General features: G+C 38.6%; 4 protein-coding genes across 8 annotated transcripts; 3 read left to right on the plus strand and 1 right to left on the minus strand.

Moving 5' to 3' along the window:
* The first annotated feature begins 531 nt into the window (after positions 1-531).
* Positions 532-8398, plus strand: LOC103707715 (serine/arginine-rich splicing factor RS31-like). Its single transcript, XM_008792312.3, has 6 exons — positions 532-645; positions 857-972; positions 5439-5551; positions 5721-5956; positions 7491-7739; positions 8118-8398. Exons 2-6 carry the CDS (start codon positions 867-869, stop codon positions 8146-8148), a joined length of 735 nt encoding a protein of 244 aa, XP_008790534.2. The 5' UTR covers positions 532-645; positions 857-866; the 3' UTR covers positions 8149-8398.
* A 3924-nt stretch (positions 8399-12322) lies between these two features.
* Positions 12323-12823, plus strand: LOC120110923 (probable inactive serine/threonine-protein kinase slob2). The gene has a single exon (XM_039126970.1). The coding sequence runs from the start codon at positions 12323-12325 to the stop codon at positions 12821-12823; it is 501 nt and encodes a 166-aa protein (XP_038982898.1).
* Positions 12824-19908: 7085 nt separating this feature from the next.
* Positions 19909-20686, minus strand: LOC103707714 (calcium-binding protein KIC-like). Its single transcript, XM_008792309.4, has one exon. The coding sequence runs from the start codon at positions 20495-20497 to the stop codon at positions 20111-20113; it is 387 nt and encodes a 128-aa protein (XP_008790531.2). The 5' UTR covers positions 20498-20686; the 3' UTR covers positions 19909-20110.
* A 2882-nt stretch (positions 20687-23568) lies between these two features.
* Positions 23569-25773, plus strand: LOC103707712 (protein yippee-like At4g27745). 5 transcript variants are annotated; one of them, XM_008792308.4, is made up of 4 exons: positions 23605-23747; positions 23841-23932; positions 24749-24979; positions 25307-25773. In XM_008792308.4, the coding sequence occupies exons 3-4, from the start codon at positions 24887-24889 to the stop codon at positions 25532-25534; spliced, it is 321 nt and encodes a 106-aa protein (XP_008790530.1). In that variant the 5' UTR covers positions 23605-23747; positions 23841-23932; positions 24749-24886; the 3' UTR covers positions 25535-25773. The 5 variants fall into 5 exon arrangements, with proteins under 5 accessions (XP_038982542.1, XP_008790530.1, XP_008790528.1 ...); XM_008792306.4 differs by adding an exon at positions 24654-24701 and having other exon boundaries at positions 23607-23932; positions 24790-24979; XM_008792304.3 differs by adding an exon at positions 24654-24701 and having other exon boundaries at positions 23608-23932; positions 24867-24979.
* The last annotated feature ends 1350 nt before the right edge of the window (positions 25774-27123 follow it).

The raw sequence follows: 27123 nt of genomic DNA on the forward strand, positions 1-27123 counted from the left end.
TTACTCCTTTTCATTTTTATAGGCTCAAATAATATAATTCTAATAAGTAAATATCATAAAATTGTCTCAATTTAGTTTTAAGTCAAATCTTTTATTTTGTCAAAATCAAACTATAATTATATTTTTAAGTATAATGTAAAGAGAGATAGTAAAGTATAGAATACACTCTCGGTGCCTCTATGTCCATTCATCTTTTCTCTTTTTATAAAACAAAAGTAAGTACTACATAAAGACAGTTATGGTTTTTACTTTTAGTTTACATAACAATCTTAATTAAATTGCTTTTTACTAAAGTTTTATTTATTTTTTTAATTAAAAACGTAATACGACTCTCATTAAGTTGGATATCCACAATTTTATGTATAATGAGTGTTCGAGGTATCCGTATTTTCTAAATTTCGAAATCAGAATATTTTGTTGATTATATACCAAATAAATTTAAATAATATAACGAGAAAAGCGTATTTGCCATCTAATATATATATATATTTAAAAAATTACACTTATGTCTAAAATTTTCCACATGGCCCCGTCAAAAAGGGTCCCCCAAACCTTCCTATTTAAACGCACCCTCGCCCGTTGACGACCGGAGGTCTTTCTTTTCTTCTTTTTGTCGCTAGGGTTTCTTTGCACTCGGGAACAAAGGTACGATCCCCCCTCCGTATTCTAGGGTTAGGGTTAGGGTTTGGTGAGTTCCTCCAATTCTGTTCCCGAGGTTATTCTTTGTAGATTTAGGGTTTTTTTGCGATTGTTTTTTCACTTCATGTGGGGTTGAAATAGGTTTTCGTTTCGTTGTTTCTTGTTCTTCATCTTTGTCGCCTCCGGATTTAGGTTTTGGGTGGTTTTGTTTGGCCAGACTTGGAAGTATGAGGCCGGTGTTCTGCGGAAATTTCGACTACGATACTCGCCAGTCGGAGCTGGAGCGGCTCTTCGGCAGATATGGAAGGGTGGATCGCATCGACATGAAATCTGGTGGATTTCTCCGTTCTCTTTTAATTTTTATTTGACCCGATGTTCTTCTCTGGAGAATTTTGTGTCTTTTGCTCTATCTGGGCGGTTTATCTCTGGATACCATCATCTTTCTTGATCTTCAGTTCTATGAGACCCTTCTGGAAGGAGAGGGTTTTTCACATGGAAGGATACCGGAAAGATCCATCTGAGGTGACGACTCGAAAGGATCTTTTTTGGGTTTGACGTATGTTGAAATTTGAATCGTCAGCGCTGTGACTTCTGTTGGTTTAACGTGTTAGCCTTTTGGTTTGCATGTCTTTAAGGATGAGGGAATTTGTCCATTGATCCGAAATCGAAGTTCTATTTGTTTTTGATATGATAGGGTAAATGATGAGTTCTGTCACTTTAAAATGCACCCCCCCCCCCCCCCCCACACACACACACACAGAGGTGCTGCAATTCCATTTTTTAACCATGCCAATCAGCACCTCATGCACGAGCAGGGGTTACTGCCATGAGTAAAAAGCAAAAACTAGTCATCCTATGGGTTAAATATATCATTGCTGTCCACGTCCTCCCTTGCAAATTACTTTGTGGCCGAAAAAGGGTTTTCCACTTGTCAATTTAGAAAATTCATGGCTTCGTGTCTGGGATTTTTTCGAAGAATGCTTGGCATCAGGATATCATCTATTAAATTTCTATTCATTATAAAAAATAAATATTCTACATCACATGCAGTTAACAATTGATTGTTTATTGTCAATATACTTGACTTTTAGGTATGTATGTTTTCTGTGTAGAGTATCATTTCATAGTGAAATCATAAATACTACATCTTGAGAATCTGTGTGGATTTCATCTGTTGGCTCTATTAAAGCGAGTTATGAAAGCTGCTCAGAGGTTACAAGTTTCTGCAATCTTTCCTTTACATAGTATAACTCCGTAGCTATTAAATTTTTAATATGTTTAGTATTGAAATATGTAATAGTATATGAAAAAATTCTTTTGTTTTTCCTGCATCTTATGCCAAGAGTTTTTCCTGATTTTCTATCGAGTCAGTGAAAGGACAATGCTTCTGATGTTCCTGGCAATTTTTGTGATGAATCTTGATTCTCACATGTATTTCACAAAATAATATTGGAAACTTTCTGAATTTTGTTTACATTCGAGTGTTTTAAAAGTTCTTTGTTGTTCCCGTAGTTTTATCATCTCTGATATTTTCTTGAATCTAAAAACTTTTCCTAGTCATGAAATATAACCCTTGTGAGGAGTCCTGGATCATCATATGTTTCCATGTTTATATGATGAAGTGTGACCATTCAACTCTGCATTCATTTGTTTGCTTGATTACTGCAATGTTGAGTTATGAACATTTTTGTAGTGAAACATTTTCAGTTTCTGCCTAAGTTGGGTTATTTGTTGATTCAGGGGAGTATATAATGCTGCATGAGTTCAGCTATGTCAAGTTATTGTGAGACTCTGAAAATTGATTTTTGTTTGTTAATTTTGTAGAGGACAAAAATTGACTATCTGAAAATTGACTTTTGTTTGTTCAGTTTCTATTTCCTTTTAATGATCACCTACACCCTTATTTAGGCATGATTTTGCACCAAGCTATATATGTGTAATGCAGATTAAAACAAATTTTGCATCCAGGTCGTTATCTCTTTGGCATGCCCTTTTTGTTTTTTAAGTTTTTTTCTTTGGTTGATTCTTTGTTATCAGGATGCAGTTGCTATTGGCCAAATTTATCATATCTCCTTTATGACTAAATGTAGACTTGAATTCATTTGTTGATTTTAGATAAAAGCGAACTTGTTGGTTGACTACTTGGACGAGATGGTCTTATTTCTATTGCTAATGCTTCCTGTTATACTTTTTATGTTGGTGTAGACATTTGGATGGAGACCCTTTTTGCTTCTTTGTTTCTTTCACTATTGGGTGAAACTATTGTGTTGTGATCAACTTAAGAGTACTTTTAAAGAAAGTTTGCTTGAATATTTAGTTAATTTTGTCTTTTGAATTCTCTGCTTCTGGAAAAAAATTTAAATAATTCAACAAATAACCATGGGTTAAAAGTTAATCAAGATTTTTTTTTTCATTAGTTGACCTCTTTTCCAGCATATACCTATGCACTCATTAAACTTTAACAAAATTGGGACTCTTCGTTGTTTTAGCTGATGATCAATGGAGCCTTCATTGTTTCAGCTGAACTGTGAATGGTGTTGACATACTTACAGAGAAGACCTAAAATGGAGAAACTTGGTAACAGGAGAAGTTGGAATGGCATTATCGGAGCAGCTATGGCTTACCAGTGACTGTTTTGTACCCATCCAAATGTTTCTCTCACCTCAACTACCTCCTCGCTTGCCGCCCCCCCCACCCCCCCCCCCCCCCCGGCTTCTCCATATAGAAGAAAAGAACGGCTAGGCAATTTCATAAAAGTCACGTTCTATCATTATTTATGCACATGTTTATGGGATCAAGTAGTTGAGTCATTTTTCATATTTTTGTAGGTTAATTCTGGTTGTTCAGATATTGCTTCTTATTCTTCTTCTTCTTAATATTGCGTCTTCTTTATTGAAAGAGAAAAGGGGTGCAATGTTATTGAATGATTAAAATATGTTATGAGGAAATTTGGACGATGAGTCGGAACACAAGCAGTATGTGTACTATATTATTTATTTTAAAGTTGTAATGTGGTTGTTCTAGGTATTTTTGTTTATGAACAGTTAGATTTTTTGGTTGACAAAGTGACCATGTGACCATTATAGTGGTTTTACAACGTGAGTTGTGGGATTATTGGTATTTTATTATGTAAGTTTAGTTGATGGATAAAATTTGAAATATTTTTTAAAGAGTAGTGTCTAATAAAAAATCCCAAATATAAAAATGCAAACAAGAATCCCTCTTCTGTCAGTTAGTGTTAGCCTATTTAATATATTTTGTCAGAACCTTCTTACTAAGATTACACCCTTCATCACTACAAGATTCTTCAAACATTACCTTCCTATTGGTATCAAATTTTTTATGGTCGTGATATGTTTTAATCTCTTCCATCTTCATATGTGAGGATACTTTCATCTCGTGGTGTCCTGTGACAAAATGCATGCTGGATCATCCAAGTGGATGATGTACATATTATCTGTATTCTGCATATTTTGAAACAGATGTAGAGCAAAAAGGAAGTGATTCAATACTCCCTGATCACAGATCAAAGAAGATCTTTGGTTCTATTATTGAGAAAAACCATGTAGTGTTTAGTTGATGAGCGCGTAATAAATCCTGAAAAACAATTGAAAATGTCTGAATGCACTCTGTCTTTTGTGTGTCATGATGAGCAGTGTAGGATATCGAATTGCTTGCTCTTCTATGTAGTTTGTGGACAGGTCATAACTAGGTTGATTATGTGACTTGAACATTTAGAGCCATTCATATTTATGCTGTTACTCATGTGTGGTGGCTGGTTTCTGTTGTTATTAAACATTTTTGTGAAGAGTCTTTTTTTTTTAGTGGTGACTGCTAGGTGTGCTTGCATGTGTTGGCTTTGGCTGCATACACGCACTACAAATCATAAAAGCCCTCTTGACATGGTCCTGCAGATTCATATATGGGGCCAAGGATTCAGGTGGCCAGCTTGTGGTTCACACATCACCTATATGCATATGCACGTGTAACTTTTTCCTTGTTCTGTTATTCTCCATAGATACAGCAAGATATATTACAAGTTACTGCAACTTTAGTGCTATTTCCTTTAGCGTGTAATGTCAAAACTGGATTATTTCACCACAACAGAATTGTAATTCTCAACATGGCTGACATAATGTTATATACATCCACTGTGTAAATTTCAGACTGTGGACAAGATCAGTGCTGCAATTTCTGTTTGAAGGACATCTATATTTAAATGTTTGCTTTGACGCAGGAACTACTAAGGGAAATCGAGCTCTTTCTGGGCTCAGCACTACCATGCAAAAAACCTTCCGTGTCAAAGGAAACCTTCCTGCCAGCATATCAGCTCCTTCCATTCACTACCGGCACTCTTCATTTCTTTCACATGAACATCCGTTTCTCATCTCTGCATTGTCCAACGTGGCCATTGCCCGAGCATGATTGTTGAGGACTCATCATCATCATGCCATGCCTACCGATATCATCATGCCATGCCAACCGATATAATCATGCCATGCCAACCAATATCATCATGCCATGCCAGCCGAATGCCTACACTGTTTCTGGTGAAGCATGCTTGGCAGTGACTACTTACCTTGGAATTAACTCATATGACATCATGTTTTAGTTCCTACCTTAGATGGATTCCATTATTCACATACTAATGTTCAGGCCTACAGATATATGCAGGTGTAGTATTTCTGTTTTCATGAGGAATATAACCTGATTTGGATATCATACTGACACTTGGGCAATGGAAATGATGCAAATCGCTTTTATGCTGTTCTCTATCTTATAATACTTGTTTGTTGCAGGGTATGCTTTTGTTTATTTTGAAGATGAACGTGATGCTGAAGATGCCATTCGAGGCCTAGACAATATACCTTTTGGCTACAGTAGGCGCAGACTGTCAGTTGAGTGGTCAAGGGTAATTTCTCTTTCCGGAAAGAAAAATTTCCTTTCTTTAAACTTATATTTGTCTTAGTTATAAATTTGTATGGTTCAATTAATGATGTTTTCCTTGGGCATGTTGATTTGGGTTTGGCAATAGCTTTGCTATGCATCTGATGATTGCTTATCTGAGTATTTTCTTTTAGCAAGGAGAACGTGGTCCACGACATCGTGATGGCTCTAGGTCAATGGGAAACATGAGGCCTACTAAAACACTTTTTGTTATCAACTTTGATCCAATCCGTACAAGAGTCAGGGACATTGAAAGGCATTTTGAACCTTACGGGACGATATTAAATGTTCGGATTAGGAGGAACTTTGCATTTGTGCAGTTTGAAACCCAGGAGGAAGCGACAAAGGCCCTTGATTGTACAAATATGAGGTTAGCCTCCATACTCCCCTTTTGCTTCATTTATGTTTTTCATGGCGAAAATGTTTATGCAACAGTTTGGAAAAGTTTTGGTGTTTATTTTCTTGCTTAACAATAAAACAAGCATTTTCTTGTTTAACAATAAAACAAGCATGCTACTGTTGTGCATGTGCTTGTCTTACATTTACTTTGACCTGCATGTCTTTGTTACGACAGAGGCTTGATCATGTTACTTATGGTATCACTTGTTAGTCAACTGGTATTTAGTTTGTGGGGTAGTATATTTGTCGCATTTCTTTGCAATCATCTGTTGAATATTTGGTAGGTCTGCATCTCACTCATTGACATAATTTCTAGTTGGAGCATGGGTCCTGCTTCTGATAGAGAATTTCTGCATGCCCTCTCTCTCTCTCTCTCTCTCTCTCTCTCTCTCTCTCTCTGTCTCGCACATACACTAGGAAGCACATGCATAATCCATGTTGGTGATGAGTAGGTATCTCTGCATACTTAACGTTAAAACTGACAGGTTTAGTGATCAGAAATATTTGGAAGATAATTATAGATCAATCTCCTTTTCATGCTCACACATACCCATTACAAATGGGACTCTGGGCGGGTAGCAAGAATCATAAACCAAATTGTGCCTATTTATGATTTGCTTTGTGATCCTTTTAGTGACTTGCATTCTTGATTGATGTATAAAGTTCTTTATAAATTATTCTTAAATTCTATTATGAAGGTTTTTTCTCAGTTTTACTGATGATAGGTTGTTTCTTTTGAACTGGCGACAACTCTTTTGAATGTTTAAGATATTATTCAGAATGCTATATGAAAGTTGTTGAATTTTCCTGTTTACCAAAACATTTTTAATTATTTAATTTTAATTCTTAGTCTTCCACCATTATCCAAACTTTTTCTTATTTTTTTAGTCTAATCTTTCTTTTTGGTTGTCTTGGGGTCCCCACGTTTGTCAATGCACGCTACCAGGGGTCTCTTTATTCATCAAATTTTTTTGATCTTGAGCTTTTCCAGTTGGTCAACTTGGAAAATTACTATTAGATGCTATGATCTTTTTTGTAAGGGGTTATGTGCTTTGTAGTCATGATGCCTGAGGTCTTTTTTTTCCCTTTTGAATCATTATGAATGTTCTGGTTCTAGGGCGAGCTCATCTTGTGCTTGCCTATAAAATGCTTTGATATGGGTGTCAGATTTAGATGATTTTGTACCTAGATTAGTTTCCAGTGTATCATTTGCCTACTCATCTTGAAATTGACTGTGAAGCTGGTTATGCACGTTTTAAGCCATTGAAACAAGTTATGGCAATGTTAGTTATGTGTATCAGATATGATAATTTTATGTCTTTGTGCTTTCTTTTTTGTAATGTTATTAATATTTTTCAATTTTTTTTGAAGTACTTAAATTTCATTTTTGCTGCCTATTATTTTCTGTCTGTGTTTTTTACCATGAGTTTTAAGTATACTGCATGAAAGCTTAGTACATGATGATGGGAAGTTATCATCATCTTTTTCTCTTTTCCACTTTGCAGCAAGATATTGGATCGTGTGGTATCAGTCGAGTATGCCTTTAGGGATGATGGGGAGTATGGTGACAGGCGGGACAGCCCTAGAAGAAGTGGTTATGGAAGGCATGACAGCCCTTATGGTCGCTCTCCTAGTCCGGTGTACCGCAGGGGGCGCCCAAGTCCTGACTATGGTCGTGCTCGTAGTCCTGTGTATGATCGATATGATGGACCGTATAGTAGGAGCAGAAGTCCTGATTATGATCGCTATCCAAGGTGAAGACTGCAAAACTGAGTTGTTGTGCTATATATTTTTGATGTTATCTGTACCTGTGCAGATCTGTTTTTTACCTTCTTGGGTTTTGATTGCTTAGGTGCTTTTAGGCTTTTGGATGTTCAACCACCGCATGCATGAAGTAGTGCAGAAGGCAATTGAAAACTTTCAAATTTTTTTTATTATATGGGTTTGAACTTAGGCCAATATATCGAACAGTTAGATTCATAATGGGGGCACAATTCGAGACGAATATTCATATTATTTTATTATGCGTGTTTCAGTGAAATCTCTTTTTGATGGCTATGGTAGTTTTTTGGTATTAAGATAACTTTCAATGGTTTGTTTGATCAACTTATCATGGTGTTTTTTTTATACAGCCGGTCTCCTGTTCGGAGGTCTAGGACTTGAAGCATCTGGATTCTGTGAGAAGTTCTGCATTTTGAGCAAATCACCAGTAGTTATTAAGACTTTTCTGCATCTGTTCCTTCTACTCTCTGGTCAGTCTTAGCAAGTGCACCAATGTGGTTATGTAATATTCTATAATTGGGTATTAGATTCTTGCCCCTTTTTTTTCTTGTAAAATCTATACTGCTATGACTGGATGTTAGTTTCTTCTTTAGGGTTTTATAAGATAATTGCTAATGGTTTTGTTCTCTTATTCTTCTCTCCAAATAATTTTAGTTAGTGCTATTGGCTGCTTGTCCCTTATGGATTGCATCATATATGCGGCCTTCTGGATGCTAAGCAGGCATATGTTTTCTGAGATAACTAGGTAGGCATCCGTTACTGATAAAGCAGCCCATGCTTTTAGAGCACGGAAGCGAGCCCGTCTTTCTGGGATGGCAAATTGCCGGTTGATGGATTAGTGGTCTTAAGGGGAGGGTTGTCCGAAAACATGGATGGCTGTCGGTCTTTAGATGTTTCCTTTTGTTCTCTTAAGCTGAATGGCTGTTTGTTTTCAGACGCATTATTTTTTCCTGCTTGTTGTCGATGGCATCTCTGGCTTTTCATGGCGGTTCTAATGTGGGTTTATTTTACACGCCTGTGACATCAGTGAAGGAATCATGCGAATCATCTCTCTTTCTCTCTCTCTCTTGATTGTAAAAAAGGGAAGTAAGGTACTTCCCCCGAGCTTCATCACTTAAACAAGTTTAAAACAATTACATATACAGAGATATTGGGATAACATAACAAAAAAAGGGACAGAAGAAGAGCAAAAGAGGTGACGGAACCCGAGAGGAGCAAAGCGGTGACTGAGCCCCATTCCGCCATTTTCTGATCGCATGCCAGGCCAAGAAATGGTGAGTTCGCTACCCGTCTTGATGACATCGGATATATGAGATGGGAGAGGCTTCAACTTTTTCGGTAGGACTAAGACATCATCTTCTTGGTGAGAGCTGAGGGATTTCACGCGAGCGAAGATCGCCTGAGAGCCTTTGAAATCGGGTGAAGATGACACATCGAGGACATGAAAAGGAGCCCTCTTTGGGAAATGATGAGACAGACACTCGCACACTGCCCATGCAGGGCTCAGGAGATGGCCTCAAGGTGAATTTGCACCGCGAACCGGTCGTGCTTTCGGGCAAGCGCAAGGCAGCAGCCGTCCCGAGGATCTCAACATTCTGAGGAGTGGAGGTCCAGTCTCTAAAGAGGAGGACGGCTTGTTTTGCCAGTTCCCTAGTCCCTACTCGCCGCTGCCTCGAACCTGAAAATGAGATGATCGCTCGCGTTCTTCCCAATTACACCAGAGTCCGATGCAGAGAAGGGTGTCAATCGCTAGTGATGAATGGTTCCTCGAAACAGTTTCCCTCCATTTATGCCAGAGATCGAAGAGGTTGTCAGGGAGCTGCCGAGTACCAAAGTTCGGAAGAATGATAACAAACCTTTCGATATCAAAAAATAAAGAAAATTCATATAGTGGTGAACGGTTTCTTTTGTGACTCTTGATCGTGTGGACCGAACCATGGCTATCACAAGGAGGAATTGGACTAGCAACTAGTTAGCAAGCTAATTCTTCAGCATTAAGATCAGATGGCATCCTTGTATCCCGAAACACATCGGTACATTTAGGCCCTATATGCAAGACCTTTTGGAGAATCAAAAAATACATTATAGAGGGCAGAAAGTACTTTCAAGAGATACGAGAGTATTTGGAAAAATATTGGGAAGTGTTTTTTGATTTTCTAAAAAACTAAGAAAAACTCTACTTAGGAGAAGTTATATTTTGGAGTTTTTTTTTCAACAACTCTATTTGGCTGTTTTTGGTTTAATAAAAATATTGTAGTGATTAAAATGCTCATCAACAAATCATGTAAATTACATTACATTATCCTATATTATATTATTATAATACAATTTAATTCAATTTATTATTCCAATATATTATAGTATATATTATAAATAAAGTTATTAAATATTATAAATATTTTATAATACGAACAAGTTTAGAATAAGTATAACAAACTATAACTTTATATTATAAGCTAATGTTATTATAGTGGCCAAGTAGTAGGGCGTACAAACAAAAAAAAGAAAGATTTCCATCCAAATACTTGATTTGTCAATCCTTTATAAATGTATGTATATATATATATATATATATATATATATATATATATATATATATATATATATCTATATATATATATGTATATAAAATTCCTTCCCATATTTAAAATTGTAAGCATATTCAAATCCATGCACAAATCCAATCGGATTTAGAAAAAGATTTCCATCCGAATGTCTAATTTTGAGTGACGAAATAGTATTGTCACTAATAACCATCGTCTTGTGATAAAAAAAATTATCATCAAAATATTTTATGACAATAATACTTTCGTCATGGAAAAAATTATTTTCATAATAAAAAATAATGGATGCGACTTTTAGAGACGACTTTTCGTGGTAAAATAGATATTTAGGCAACATTGTTTACTTGCTTTTAGTGACGAATTATTCTGTCATGTATATGTTAGCAACAAAATTCATTTCGTCAAAGTGTTGAATATTTTGTGACGAATTACTATTTTCGTATTGATTTTTAGTGACGGGGCATTGGCTACGAACTTGACAATAAAACTTTTTTCTTCACCAAATACCTTAGGCGATGAAATTTATTTTTTAGGAACAATTATCCTTTTCACTCAGAAAGTCCTTTCACCCGAAGCCCCTATTCAACGATCTAATTTAAGTACAACATTAAACTATTTCATATATTTTTAAATTGCGATACTTCTTTAGCTAAAAACAACCATCACATAACATCTCTTCAGAATCCAAAGGTGGGTATTCTCCTTTGCTATATGGAGTTAGTATTGCCTATAGAGATAAATGAGGACTTATGCAGGTTTGTGTTTAGTATATATTGATCATATATTAAGTTGATCTTGACTACATAGCAGAACCAAGGAACCAAAATAATATTTTTTGACGGGCATTTTTGGATAAAGTTCAGAATCATTACAAATGGTATTAGAGCAGATCTAGTCAACGACCCTTATCGATTAAGGAATACTACAACATAAACCTTTTTAGAGCAGGCAACAGACTAATCATGGTATTTATGATTGTATTTGATTTGATTTGAATCCTTAATTTGATGAGAATACTAGGGCTTTGAGGAGAAAGTATATGAGGATTCGTACGAGCATGTATTTAGTTCTATATTAGATAGATCTTGGGTACATATACAGGACCAAGAGATTCAAATAATACATTTCGACAACTTTTTGGGTGAGATTTGAAGTCTTTAATTACAAGATAAGCCTAATTTACAGTGTTTTGACCCATGACATCAATCCACATCTTCCTTGGGATTTATTGAACAGTTGAAGCTCTATGAACCTCTTCATTTTGATATTGTTCATAGACACATTGGACATTTTCAAAAGGAGGATTCATGTGGACTGAACCTAGATGGTCTGCCTTTTGGATAACAGGCTAATTAATAGTGTCGTCATGCAACCCTCCTTCGGTATGGTTATTTGATGGTGATCTGATTCGCCTATGTTGCTCAAATCACCTGCTTTGTCATTTCCTCTTTCTACTTTTGATAGTCGCCCTCTAGTCATTAGACAAAGGCGAGAATAATTCCCACCATCAATTTGATATCTTTTACCTTCCAACACGTATTAAAGATAAAGATTCCGATTAGAATTCACCATTACGTGATTCGAATAACAGCTGTTTTCTACTGTTTCTACTCCAAAACCAATATCTCTGATGCCCAGTACCTTTCAGTAGTCATTCACCAATGTTTACCAATAACATTCTATGATCTGCTATTCCTTACTGATTTAACTACAAAACGACAGACCATCTCCATTCCGGAAAAGCAGCGAAGAATATGATCCTGATAACGTAAAAAGACTACGCTTTAGTAGTGGCGTTTCGCATCTTGCAAAGCAATGCATTCCCCACCCACTCGACTTCCATGCTAACTCTCATCCAGCGTTCTCACTACCCATGCAAGATTGGAGCCATCACTCCTTACCACCCCATCCCTTGTTAAATACACCACCCTTCTCACCTCGCCATCTTCATAACTAATCCAATCTCTCCCCCTCTCTCTCTTCTACACCAGATGGAGAAGAAGGAAACAACCACTTCCAGCCACAAAGGCATGTGCGAGAAGGTCTTCGATGCCTTCAACCCTGGTTCCCGACCACATCGCCGCCTCGCTCTCCACGGTCAAGAACCCGAAGCCACCACCAATCCTTCGCCAAACCACTCTTTGGGCTCGGCCATAAAAGAACCGAGCCCTCAGAAGAAACCCAGACCACCTACAACTGATCAGAAGAAACCATCAGAGGCTATTGCTCCCAAGTCTGCACTAAAGCCAACGACTCCGCCGCCGCCGCCTATATCAGTGCCAGTTCAGAAGGCCTCCGACAAGGCGGTGCCGACCCCAGCAGCACGAAAGGCAGCGACAATACCGCAACCAGCACCACCAAAGGCAGCGGCTACGGCAGCAGATGAAGGCTCAAAGAAGAATATTAATGAGAAAGTAGAGGATTATATCAAACGCGTGAAGGAGAAGATCCGGTCTGTTTCTGGGGTCGGGAGGACACCCAACCATAAATGAAGGAGTACTCGGTATAGTCGAATAAGAAGGGATATCTTGCCTCCATATCTATGTATGTCCTGACTTCGAATAGTTGAATAGTTTGTTGCCAGCAGAATCTGTTTGATGTATGTTCTCCCGTCTACGAGTTCGAGAATATATGGTGTTCTTCAAGAATAAATTTGTATGTGAGCAAGGAAACCCTCTTTCTTGGTTTCATGTCTGGGTGATCAGAGTCCAAGAAGTAAATTGAGTGAGCCGGATGATCTGTTTGCTCGTTCAAGCTTCTTCCTTTGGGACATAAACTAGGTCTATATATGTTACACCACTGTTAAAAAAATAGATCATGCCTAAACAGGCTTAGGTTCGTAAATAAGTGACAGGTCAGGATAACGATCGAGAATCCTCTGCAGTGCACTATTTGTATTGTAGAGTCCTATATAGCACTCGATAGCCACCATCAGAAGATCATAAACGGTTATCAGATAAGATGCATTGTATATAATATATTAGGCTGTCTTGTTTGATGCTCTACAGTGCAAACCATGCATTGCAGGAGATCTGTGCTTGCTTTGTTTTCTCCTTTTCTTGACTCCCACCAATAAGTCCTAATAACCTTAGTGCTGTACAATATGCTTCTATTTACTAATAATGTTTTTTTTTCAATGGGGGAAGTTCTAATTTCCTCTATTCAACCTTCAAAAAGAAAGAAAAAAAAAACAGTGCCGCCATGCCTCATTTTGAAGAGAAATTATTCCCTAAACATGTTCTACTAGCTCAACTGTAGACATTGCCTATAATGGCTCGTCATATGGACACATGCTTGCCACCTCAGCCTAAGGAACAGTTTTGTCTTCTAGAATCTCATGCCCTTCGAAATATCTAACTTCCCACTACAACACCACCACCACCACCATCGCCGTCGTCCTCTCCTCCTCCGTCATCTCCAGCCACCCAAATCCCAATGGCCTCCATGGCCTCCCTTCTCCAAACGCTAGCTTAGAATCCTCTCCTTGGATCTTGAATTCCCGTAATGTGGGAGGAATCCAACGATAGCGAATTTGATTACCTAGCCGCCACCGCCGAGGATGGCGGCGACAGAGACGAGGGACGGGTCCTCGAGTAGGAGATCGATCGGAATCCCCAACATCGAGGACCTCACTCTGTTATCCCAGTCTCCACCTTTTGCATCACGTCGAGGCACCCAAGAACCATGCTCGACGTCCATCACGCCTCCAAGCAAACCCTCTCCGATCTCTGCCTCCACGTCTCATCCTCCTCCTCCATCTTTGCCCTTAATTAGATCCGTTAATCCCTTTCCCTCTCCTTCTATCGTCGCGACGATCCCCTGGTTCTTGAGGGTGACGATCCTCCTGGCAAGGGTAGTGTCGTCGATTCCTCCTGCAAGGACCAGAGGTTGGATGCCTCGCCCTATACCACGGTCTCCGCCACCGCCGCCATGTATGAGGCCGATACCAGTGCTCCCGACTGGAGAACTCCAACGACGAACACTCTGCGAGGAAGCGCCCAGGAGGAGTGGGAAGGGTTGCGCTCGAGAGAGAAGATTCGAACGTGGACGGAGCTCAGCCGCATCCTCGGTTTAGTTTCTATTTAACTCTGAGCTGAGGTGGAAGGCATGTCTAGTGGCAATCCGTTATAGGTTCACCCTACAGCCGATGTGGTAGACCCGGTCTAAGGAATAATTTCTCCATTTCATGTGAAAGATTGGTTGATGTTCTCTTATGGCATCAGCCATTGAATCTTACACGCTTGGATCTCAAAGCACTCCAACTTTTATTTATCTATATATGGGCTCGTTTGGTTCGCGGAAAAAGAAGGGAGAAAATATGGTTAACGGAAAAATAATGATATCCCTCTTATTTGGTTGGAGTTTTCAAAGGAGAGAGACGGAAAAGTTGTATTTTCATAGGATTATAATTCCCATGTTTCATGGAAAAGTCAGAAACATAGGAAAGTTACTTTTCCATGAGCCGAAAATCACTCCATTTTTATTTTTTCTCAAAAAAATCCTTCGGCATTAAAGAGGTATTAAAGGCTTAATTTTTATTAAGAGTATAATAGGAATTATATATAACTTTTCTTGAAAGTAGATGGTTAACCAAACATAAGCACTCTGAAATCTATCATTTTTCCATTGTCAACCACAAACATGCCAAAAGTACTTTCCCAGGCATTCTCTTTTCTGAAATCTGCTTTCCAGGAATCATATTTCTAGGAGAAAAAATACTTTCCGTGAACCAAACGAGCCCTATATGTATCTCAAATTGCATGATCCATCAATAGGTTTGGGTGAAGAAAGATGAATCATATTTTCATGTAGAATATATAACTCCTGTCTTGTTTCGAGGCAGACAACACCTAGGGTGGTGAAATTCGTGGCAGTGAAAGACTTGGAAGCCATAGCGTTGGCCAGAATGAGCTGGTTTTTTGATCTTTGGTGTACTTGGCTTAAGCCATGAATGATAGTGCAAAGGAAATGCATGAACCTGCTCCCATCTAAACTTCGTCTCTCAGTGCCAAGATGGTGGAAGGTTGAGTCTAATCTATACTGAAGGGCTTACCTCCTTTTATCATCTTTTTTTGGAAGCTCACTTGCCTATTTCAAGCAAGAAATAACAAACAGAGAGAAGATGAGGTGATCCCCTGTCTCGTTGTCTGTTCTTGCTCTCAGATTCTCACAGGATTACTGATTTCCAAGATGCAAGAGCAAGCTATTCAGGGCATCGATATTGGAAACAGAAGTAGAATTTGTCATATATTCTATGCAGATGATGTCATTGTTTTCTCAAGAGCAGCAATGGAAGACTAATGCCGTCAGTCAAGTACTTCAGCAATATCAGGTCATCACGGATCAAAAGGTAAAGAGAGTTAAAAACATCGTTGCTGCCATCTAACCATTTTCGTCGTAGACTGAGCAGAATAATATGTAGAAATATGAATCTTTTTACTTATTTAGGTTGGTAAGCGTACTTTTAGGCGTGATGCTAATGAAATCCGGCACAAAATTGAAAAGAAATTGTCAAGGTGGAGGAGGGAGCATCTCTCTTAAGTGGACGTATAACCCTTGTTCAATCTTGGGTTCTGTACCAAATTATTGGATGGCTTCTACTTGGATCCATGACGGTGTGTTGGATCCAAATTGCCAAGATTACCGAGGGTTTATTTGGGATAATTATGCCCAAAAGAAGGGTAAGCATCATATTAGTTGGGACAAGAAGTTATTTCCTAAGAAACTGTGTGGGCTGAGGACGGGAGATGCGGAAGCGCGGGCTTCGTCATCCGGAATCATGAGTCCAGATTTGTGGCGGCGGAAGGTTAGCAGATTTTCGACCCCTTTATGGTGTATGCTGAGCTCAGAGCCACTTGGGAGGGCATCTCCTTTGTCCGACGGATCTTGAGAACGGACCGACTCATTCTTAAGGGCGATTCGGCTACGGTGATTGACTGGATCCGAGGTCGGGGACGTGCTGGCGAGGGCAGGCCATTGCTACTCGATATATGCAGACTACTGGAGGAGTGTGGTTCTCAGCAGGCCACGCATATCTATCGGAAAACAAACGGTGTAGCAGACTAGATTGTTTTCTATGCGGTTCACCATTCTGGAGGATTTGTATGGACGATGCGCGACGCAGTGCCCACTCCATTTTTTGGCCTTTTGTTTTCTGATTTTGTTGGCTGCATCCACACACGTAGAGTATGACCTGCTGTTGTACCAAAAAAAAAAAAAAAAGAAAAAGAAAAAAGAAACTGTGTGGGCTTGCCCTTGTGTAGTAAACTAAGTATGAAATGATGGGCAAGCCCGTGCTTGATGTGTTGCCAAGGCAAAGATTTCACGGAGGTCTTGGACCGAAATATGGAACCCTTGACCCATGGGCTAACTTAACCCCCGACGATATTACTTGGACCTGGAGAACTGAGATTTCTTTCTGTGGGCAGATGCAGGTTGGCATTCATTGTATTATAGTCACTTAATTCGGCATTTGGGAAGAATTCGGCTAGAGATAAATGATATGGAATTCAGAAAATATATATCTGATGAATCCGTTAAGAGTTTGGAAAGACTTTGGACAATCTATGACTAGAAGAAAATAGTAAAACAAAAAAGAGCTTTCCAAAATATTTGTAAATTTATTTACTCAAAAAAAAAGATAGGAAGGGTAATAATAATAAATGATAATAAGAAACAACACTGCTAGTAAGAATATATGACATCATTAATTTGTAGCGCACTAAAATTTCTTAAATTAGCTATGAATAAATCACAGAATTTTTGTAGAATTCATGAATAATTGAACAAATTTGGATTGATTCATTTTTGGAGAATCATTCGGGCAAGAGAAAAGTTGAGTATAATCGAGTCACATTTTAACTATCTAATATATCATAAAAGAAAAGGGAGAAAGAAAGTAGAATGATCTCAATTGGAGGTGACAGAGTTATATTTGGACCATCTAATCTGCCTGAAAGAAGAATATACTCAATTGCTAGCTTTCATCCCAAAAATTGGGAGGAATCTACCAGAAGATAAACTCGACTCGAGGTGACATCTAATCCATTTTTCTTTAGGCGGCCTGGACTCCATCCAAGTAGACAACTAGGGTTTTCTTCCTCCTCCGATATCTCCGGACTCGGGGAGTCCTAGGGCGATCCAAAGACCAACCAAAAATACTAAGAATCATCTATTTAAGGCCTTCTCCTTCTCCTTTGAGTTTCACCACTGAAATTGCCAAAGTTCATCGTCGATTCCAAGCATTCTTCCCAAGGTTCTTCCTCCGATTCCATCAGAAAGAGTCGCCGGAACGCCTCGCCAGACTGAGGTAAGAGTCCTTATCTTCTTCTCCTCCTTGGATGTTTTGGGTCTTTTTTCCCTTTGGTTTGAGCCGACAATTGCCGAAACTTCTTTCAAAACGGGACACCCCTGTTTTGGTCTTCTTCAATCGAATTTGGCCAGCCGGCCACTATTGTCATTTGCCCTTTGCTTCCTATAGGTAATAGCAGTTTGCATAAGACTCCACTAGCAGGTAATAGTAGTTGGCATACAATCCTATCAATGGGTAATAGTGGTTGGCGTTGTCGATTACGGCCTTATCTAGGATATAATAGTGACCTTAGCATTTAGTCTGAGAAAAGTAATTTGATCAATGGTATGGTAAAATAGTAAATAATTTATAATTTTATTTATGCTATACACATGGAACCCTGTTTATGATATATTGTTGATATTGCATGCATGATTGACTTTATGACTTATTTTATCATATAATACTATGAAATATTCTATCTTGCAATAATTATTATTTTCACATTATTTATGTAACGATTCTTGCAAAACCTCATGCCTGATCTGGTAAGGTAGTGAAACTTTTACTTATTGAGCTGTGTTGCTCATAAATCTCTATTTTTATTTTTCTCTCTCTAAGCGAATAGGATCAGTAGGGACGAAGAATGGTTCAGACTTAGAGTTCGTGCTAGCAAGCTTGACGATTTATATAGTAGAATTTTAGTTTTTCAATTGATTATGAATATGTAGCTTAGTAATTTTCTAAATTTTGAGAAATATGAGTTTGGTATTTATGTTTGGATTTGAAGCACTGAACCAATAATGGTTGCATTTAATGGATAATAAAATTAGATTTCTAATTCTTCTATTTTATTTGAGATGAATTTGGACGCTAAATAAAATATTTGGCTTCGTGTTATTATGAGTTGTATCCCTCGATAGCACGACCATGTCATGCTCTGGATCTAGGCCTGACAGGGCCAATTTCGAAATACACAGATATTCTTTTTTTTTTTTTTTTTTGCTAATCCAAAAGGGGTAGGGGGAGGAAGGGACAACCCCATCCTTGCATAGCAGCCCCCACTGGGCCCCCGCCCCGCCAGGAGAATGTTTGATGCAGGCAGAAATGGCCGTGTGTTGGGCACCCCGACCGGTTTTACTCATGCCTTCCCCACCCGTGGGCCTGGCTCAGCTACCCCTCTGGGCTCTAGCTCGAGTCCCACGTGTGGATACGTCACACCTCGCACCACCCCGGCTACTGGCGGTCCAAGAGCGGTCCTATATCTCATGTCTAAGCAGTGGCCGAAGCCACATTTTAATCGTTGCCGTAGCGACTTGAACTTAGGACCATGAGGTTAGAATCCCCGCCCAGTACCACTAGGCAACCACTTTGGTGGCACACAGACATTCTTTTGGCCTCAAAATTTTTTAACAAGGCCACGCATTGCCTCACATACACATTCTCATACCATCATTATGGAATCTTGCGGGCTTGATACCACACATGATGAAATAAGGACTTGCTTGGTTCATAGAAAAAATTATTTTTAAAATATTTTTTTTGAAAAAATGATTTTTAGGGGAATATGATGCCTGAAAAAATTATTTTGGAATGTTTGGTTGATCATGAAAAAGTGACACATTCGAGAGTGGCTTATGTTTGGTTGAGCATCTACTTTTCTAAAAAAGTTGTATAAAATACCCATGGATTTGATGACTTAAGAGTACTTTAAAAAAAAGAGAGACTCTAATTTTCAATCGGTAGAAAAGTAGCTTTCTCATATCCCCATAATTTTTTTTATAAAATATGAGAATCTTATTTCAATAAAAATATTATTTTTCAATCTATTTTTTTAAAATTTTTTAAGGCATTTCTTTGTTTTTCTATTGGCCACACTATCTACTTCTTTTTCTACGAACCAAGAGAATTTTGCAAAATTGAGTGTATTATTTTGTTTTCCATTTCCCCGATCCAGCTAACAACGCCTAACAACTTTATCAACTAAACTTGTTGAACAAATATATTTGACAACAAAACTATAAATTTCCTTTGATCATGATCAATGCTGTCCTGAGATGATGAGAGATCCAAAACAGTATCAATCCCTCTATATACAATTAAACATACATTTGGAGACCGTGTACATGCATCCCAACATAATATTAACAAAGATTTGTTGGACAAAAAGAGAGGAGTAGGCAAACCTCAAGTAACTTTGAGTGTACTTAATAATTTGATAAATCGAAGATGGAGCCTATCTTTAACTTAATTATCTACTACAGCATTTTACTACGATCGGAAATCTCTTGAAAATGATAAATAAATAAATATGAGAAAAAAAGTGAAATAGTGTCTGAAAACAATATACTCTATCCAATACCAAGTATCATTACAATGGAAACATATGCAAGGCAAGGGACGCGATTAGCCATGCCAATCTCGTCACCATCTTCGATTTCCATGTCCACATTAGACAATTAAATTAAATTAAATTAAACTAATTAAATCAAATCGAAGAGGGTTTGGCGAGCTCCCTGGCGATGGCCTTCTCGAGCCAGGCCTCCGCGTCCTCCATCATCCCGGGGCTGAGCCGCACCATCAGGATGCAGAACTCCGTCTGGTTGAGCGCCCCGTCTCCATCAAGATCCCCCTCCCTCACCATCGCCGCCGCGTCCTCCGCCGTCATCCCCGCCATCCCCAGCGCCGCCGCGTTCAGCCGCAGGCTCTCCGCCGTGATCAGCCCCCTCCCCGGGTCCGCCAGCAGCCGGAACCCCCCGCACAGCTCCCTCACGAACTCATCCGCCTCCAGCTTCTCCGCCATCGTCGGCATCAAGTCCTCGTACTCCATCTCCCCTGCCGCCACGGCCTCCGTCCGATCCCCTTCCTCCGCCATCACTCCTTTTTTCCTTACTCTCTCAAGAAGAAGAAGAAGAAGAAGAAGCGTTTTCTTTTCTCTTGCTTTCGTCTATGACAGCCAATGAAGAAGCGGTCACTCCTATTTAATAGCCGCGTATTTATTCGATTTTTTTTAAAAAATAGTTTCTTTTTAACAGCTTCTACGAAGGAGGAGGTTGCGATAAGGCCGGACGTGACGACCGCGACCTATGGAAAGGAAGGGAGGGGCCGCTTGGCTGGTTGGGACGATTCTTGGAGGGGAGGTTTCGTGGAAGCTTCGCGGGGTCGAGGCCTTTTCGGCTTCGTGTTTGGTGCGTTTCGGTTGGGTTGGCCGACCGGGACGGCTCGGGGCCGAAAGGAAAGTCCACAGCGCCCGCGACGCGTCTCTCGTGTTCGTTATCCTCATCCTGGTGTCGTGCAAAATGTGCGGTGATGGCTGCTGAGAGCGACGTGGGGTGTTTGGGATCCCAAGGCCCGATGCATTATTCTAGAAGCAAATACACTAAAATTGATTGAGTGATTTCTATTAAAAAAAAGCTAGAGGTGCTCGGCCATCCGTTATTAGAGGATGTCCGACAGCTATTGCAGAAGTACAACATCTTTCAGCTGCTGACTGGATTGTATCTTTTATTACTTATCATTCGGAAGAGGAGAGGAAAGACCCTGGAATTCCATGGATCACAGGGTTACCACAAGGCTTAAACTTCAGCAGAAAGTTTTCCAATTGGAATACCGGAAAGATGAAGATGCTGAAAGGCTGGGTTTCTTGCATGATGTGTCGCTTAATTAGTGGATATCGCATCCCCCTTTTCCACTTGTTTGCTAGTTTCCCGAGTCATGATCTTAGAAAAAGAATCCCAAAGATAATTTTATTCGATTAAGTTGTCGGGAGTTATATTCGAGAGAACCGGGGCTAATATTCTTGTGGAAGTCAAGTGAACAGTAAGTCAATTTTCCGATTATATGTTAAACCAAGTTTGCGCGCATTGGTTTGTTGTTATAACAAGGATGATGATGAAAGACATGACATCGATGTCACCTATCACCGACAGCCAGCAACCCGTGAATGTGTTAGGGATCCGTTAATGCAAAATGATTATGGCACCAACTACGATACGGTTGATTAATTTTGATCCATAGGAGCGGTCAGTCCCCTTTTTGTTCTTTTTTGTTGGACAGTAGTTACCCCCTTGAAAAAGTTGTTAAATACTCTTAAAGCTTTAGTTTGTTTTATAAGAAGGTGATCAATTTATATCTTTTTTGAATTAAATAATGGATGTTCCATACCAATGATCCGTGCCATTGGATATGATTTAATATATTCAAACTGTTTATACATAAAAAATTATGTGATTTCGAGATTTATAATCTATGCATCAAATGATCAAAATATGTATTATTTCATGCTATATAAACTGTCTATTTTTTTGGATCATGTGATTTTTTTTTTTCGTAAGCAATTTGAGATAGTAAATCATATTGAATAGTACGTGCAGAATACGAGAATATGTGGCGAGACATGCACTACGTATCTCTTAAGCGGAGGAGGTATCAAGTTCTCTCTTGAACATGCGACGAGTTGTACTACATATCTTTTAAGAGGAGAAGGTATCAATTTCTCTCGATTCTAAAATTTACTAAAAATCTATGCTATCGATCATTATCGAAACCAGTAAAATAAGCTAAAAATTAAGAATTATATATTTTGGTGATCTCTGACTTATGCAAATATGATGGTAACGGATGATATATGAAGATGCTTTAAAGAGAAAGATAGGAAGAGGTTAGGAGATGGCAGATGGTCTTTGGAGGAGGGCAAAATGGTGGGATGGATGAAATCGACGTGCAGAAGTGTTTGAAGGAAGGATGGCATGCTTGATAGTGGTAGGAGAGGTGGTGTAGGCTTCGTCATTAGGGGCTCGGACTCTAGAGTGGTTGCTGCTGGCGGGTGCCAGATCTTTGACACTTCTATTCTAAAGGCAAAGTTGAGAGTGGCGTGGGCTGGTCTGGGTTATGCATGGCGTATTTTGTGGGCCAGAGTAATACTACTTAAGGATGACTCAGCCATAGTTATCAGCTGGATTCAAGGGCATCCGTGATCGATTGGGCCGTAGTAAGAGGCAATATTGTGTTTCAGGCCAACATGTTTACAGAGAGACTAATGAGGCTGTGGATTGGATGACCTTGTATATAGTCGATTACTCCGGGAGAACCCTATGGGTCGAAAAAAGGGAGCTATCTAGAGCACTCCGTGATATGTTGTTTTTTGACTTTTTTAGATGTATCCATACTAGAAGTGTATGAACCATCCGTTATAGCAAAAAAAAAAAAAAAAAAAAAAGAAAGAAAAGAAGAAGAAGGATAGCATGGGTGATAGGGTATTTTCATTGTTTTAATATGGATAGTAGTTAATAGTGTTAATTAAGAGATTGATGAAAGGATCACATCAAAATGAATTGCAATATTAGGAATCTAATTAAAAATTTCTAAAGTAGGGACATATATATACGGGCAAAGTTGAAGGGTCAAAAATATAGTCTTTCCAAAAATAAATACAGGGATATGAACATATAAATATTCAATCTACATTCAAATATTCAATTCTATTTGTGATCTTATTTAGTTTTATGTAACTTTCATAATCTTCAAAAATAAATAAGTGATAATATGAGCATGCCTTTAACCAAATTTACCTTCCATATAGCGACATCATTAATATAGAAAATAAGCCCGAGGCTCCGAGCCCAACTCACAGAAAAGAATACGAGCACATTCTTGGCTCGAGAGTTGACTCATTCATGGGGCTCACTTTCGAGCTTCGATGCTTCTTACCGACCGCTCGTTCCTCATCTAACTCGATTTGAGACCAAAGTGGCCCAACCAAGCCCCACAGGCCCAAGCCTTGATTGAGTCCAGACTCAAACAAATCGACACATATCGATTAGTTATTTAGGTATTAAATGGGATAATATAATTTAGGAATTAGATGCGATCGGAATTCCGGAGTACAAAAGTTTTCACGCGAAAGATGGCATCCCCTTGAAAAGTTCACAAAGTGACAAGTGGGGCGTAACGGCTTTATCCCTCAGCGGTTCACCAAAGTCCCGAATTGCAGCCTTCTGGGTAAAGTTCGGGGTGCACATAGCATTTTCGATGAAGACGGAGAAGAAGAAGAGGGGAAAAATAATAAAAAACCCTAACCCCTCTCCGCTCTTCTCTCTCCCCGGCTAAAGGCGTCAGAAGGCCAGGTCCCTTGGATCATCATTCAATTAATCTCTGCCTCTTCCTGCCCTCCTCCTTTAATTAACCAACAATTCGTTCTTCTCTTCCATATTTTTCAGGGCCTTCCAAGAAAGGAATCAATTTTTTTTTTCTTTCTTTGCAGTCTTATTTTCTCTCGGTTCTGTATGCTTGTTCAATGGTTGATTAAATGGTAAATCTCTAAAACCTCTTTTTTTTTTTTCTCAGACAAATTATGTACAACTTCTTATCCCATAAAGAAATGACGGGTTTTTTTTTTAATGGGTTTTTGTTCACATTATGATTTGAATTCCCTTTCACGATCTCTTTCTCCCCTCATTTTCTTTCTCTCTTTTTTTTTTGGTGGAATCCCCTCATTTTCTTTCACACCTGATGGTTTCCAGCGTGATGCACTTTTTTTTCTTTAACCAAATTTTAATCTGTTAATTGTTGACGGATGCCTGAGTTTTCTGATGTATACTCCAGACTCCCAGTTGACTTTGAATTCCCTTTCACGATCTCTTTCTCCCCTCATTTTCTTTCTCTTTTTTTTTTTTGGTGGAATCCCCTCATTTTCTTTCACACCTGATGGTTTCCAGCGTGATGCACTTTTTTTTCTTTAACCAAATTTTAATCTGTTAATTGTTGATGGATGCCTGAGTTTTCTGATGTATACTCCAGACTCCCAGTTGACTTTGCTCCTATCAGTATATTATTTTTAAAATAATTCATCGCTTGTTTGGTTAGTAAACCCTGTTTCCCATGGTATTGTGTCGAGTTTTTCAGTGGTTAATTAACTTAATTCTCTAACTCCCGTATCATTTCGGTTTATGCGGCCGTGTTTTTTTTTCTTGGATTTTAATCGTTGCCTGACAAGTTGTCGGAGATCGGATAATGGGAGATCGGTTTTGCAGGAAAGTGGCAGGAGGAGGAAGCGGTAGAAGTTCTTTTATCTCTTAGAGGTTTGTTTAATTTTGCTTATTTCCCATTTGATTTTTTTGTTTTGCAGAGAAGGTTGGGCGGTTAGGTTTCTAATCTTTGATGTCTTAGATGCATTCTGGTGGTTGCAAATACTCGCGTTTATGTTGGATTCTGATTCATATTTTTCCTAATTGGGGCAATTGAAGACGAGAAGGTCTGGGCGCTGATGGCTGAAGTCGTTGGGCCTCGATTTTACAGCTGTTTCAATTGCCGAAACAATGTTGCTCTTCATGATGATATCATTTCGAAAGCTTTTCAGGTGAAGAACACTTGCATCACTCTGCTTATACTTGATGTGATTTAGGATTACTCTTGCAGATTGTTTCTTTCCATCTATACTATGCCTCCCGTATCGTAAATTGTTCGATGCACATATGGAGAAAATGAAGCCACATTATTGGCGATTCTCTAAAGATTCAATTTCAAGATTGCAAACATTTCTCAAAATGATTTGGAACTGAAGATACTGGATTTGAATTAAAGGGAATTGCTGGTTTGACATATATGCATCATATTTTTTTTTGCTTGTCTTGCACTCTCGGAGAATGATATAGTCTATGTTTTGCAACCTCCAAAATGATCTCAGGGGACGAATGGGCGCGCATTTCTGTTTTCTCATACAATGAACATAGTTGTGGGGCCAAAGGAAGATAGGCAGCTAATGACAGGACTGCATACGGTTGCTGATATCTACTGCTGTGATTGTCGTGAAGTGTTGGGCTGGAAATATGAAAGAGCTTATGAGGAGACGCAGAAGTACAAAGAAGGGAAGTTTATACTTGAGAAGTCAAAAATTGTGAAGGAGAACTGGTAGCTCCCACCTGTGGATGCTGTGTTGGTAAAGCTTCTGAATGGAAGTGCCTTGGTCTTGTGACACAAACCTTTTGAGTGTTTTCATGTTTCCAAATGTTCATCTTTTACACCACTCCCTGTTGGTTGTCAGTTCTTGCTGCCAGGCCATATGTAGAGGTCGTGTACTGGAAACTGTTATTCTTCTTTGTGAATAAATCACAAGTTCGTGTATGTAGATCATGTTTCTCTTTTTTCTTTACTTACATATATAGTTTCAAGTTAATAAAGGCAAGATTGTCTTATTCAAAGCAATAAGGATGTCATTTAAAAAATGATAAGAATGTCTTGCAATGAGTTCTTTGCTTGTAATCTAACTAAAATGGATTCTTATTTATTATATGTTCAGCAGATAAAAGGCGGTGGTTGACCTTTAAATGATAAGAAGATATTGTATAAACGCCAAATAAGGATTCACAAAGGATGCCTCATATACAATGGGAATGATTCATTGATTATGGTTATAGTCATATAATTTTTCTAAATTTGAGGAACCTCTGATGATTCTTCTTAGATTTACCATCGACCTTTTCTTCCAATGATCTATCAACACTTCATAATAAAAATGTTCCCCCAACTCATTCAATTTTTACCTTTGCAATCAATAGACATCGGGATTGCAGGATCTATGGGCTCTCACGATTTCTTCTACTTCTTCATCCTCTGCTTCATCTGATCACACCTTCCTGTGCACATGGGAGATATTATGCAGATGATCTCATTGGCCATCCAAACAGGCCTATATCTTGCGATTTTGCAATGTATCTACCATGTCAGATCTCTTCTCTTAACCATAAGCCTTTTGCCAAAGTATGAACCTGCTGAACTGCTTCTAGACGTGACAATTATTGTGGAGAAAGTTGTTCAACTTAGCACAATCTCTTGTCAATTTGACTTATTGCTTCACTCTCCTGATACTGAAAGCTGACACCGGTAGGTTAAACATAATATTGCAAAGCTTTTACTAGGAGGCCCTGTTTCCATTCTATCTGCTACCACTAAGTTACCATGATCTTTTACTTCACTGAATGCTTAGTATGATCAGGCAATATGCCTTTATTTGTGAACAAGATCCATTCCCATCTTCTCTAATTCTATTCTTCCTCATTTTGTGTCACTCACAGACTTCAGAAATAATTACCCAATCTTTCTGATGATATCTTTCATCAGAAGTAAATTCTTTGATCAATCTCCACATGATCAGGGAGACACTGGTAATGTGGGTAAAGTGAGTGAAAATGCTGGAGCTCTGTCCATGGAGAAAACTGATATCCATGCAAGTGATAACTTTTTCTTTTTAATTTTGATATATCTGTTATGATTAGTTATATTTGAAAGTTCTTTTTACCTATCAAAAGATAACAAAGTGGAATTTTGTACCCTTTAGTATGTAGGAAACATCAATCGTTATTTGATCACTTGGTCCAGTTTATATCATGTATTGTTGGTCTGAGAAATTTTTGGTAAAATATGCTCAATGAAGAGAGAGTACACCATCTTTCCCTCAATTTTACCCGTCTGATTGATATCATGCTTCATACTGCAGGCTTGAAC

The sequence above is a fragment of the Phoenix dactylifera genome, chromosome 5 (assembly GCF_009389715.1).
Source record: "Phoenix dactylifera cultivar Barhee BC4 chromosome 5, palm_55x_up_171113_PBpolish2nd_filt_p, whole genome shotgun sequence".
NCBI classification, from domain to species: Eukaryota; Viridiplantae; Streptophyta; class Magnoliopsida; order Arecales; family Arecaceae; genus Phoenix; species Phoenix dactylifera.

Coding starts and splice junctions, on each gene's coding strand:
- LOC103707715 (XM_008792312.3), top strand. CDS start 867: ATGAGGCCGGTGTTCTGCGGAAATTTCGACTACGATACTCGCCAGTCG. Junction 5,957..7,490: donor CTTGATTGTACAAATATGAG/GTTAGCCTCCAT, acceptor TCCACTTTGCAG/CAAGATATTGGATCGTGTGG. Junction 7,740..8,117: donor GATTATGATCGCTATCCAAG/GTGAAGACTGCA, acceptor TTTTTTATACAG/CCGGTCTCCTGTTCGGAGGT.
- LOC120110923 (XM_039126970.1), top strand. CDS start 12,323: ATGGAGAAGAAGGAAACAACCACTTCCAGCCACAAAGGCATGTGCGAG.
- LOC103707714 (XM_008792309.4), bottom strand. CDS start 20,497: ATGGCGGAGGAAGGGGATCGGACGGAGGCCGTGGCGGCAGGGGAGATG.
- LOC103707712 (XM_039126614.1), top strand. CDS start 24,887: ATGGCTGAAGTCGTTGGGCCTCGATTTTACAGCTGTTTCAATTGCCGA. Junction 24,980..25,306: donor TCATTTCGAAAGCTTTTCAG/GTGAAGAACACT, acceptor AAATGATCTCAG/GGGACGAATGGGCGCGCATT.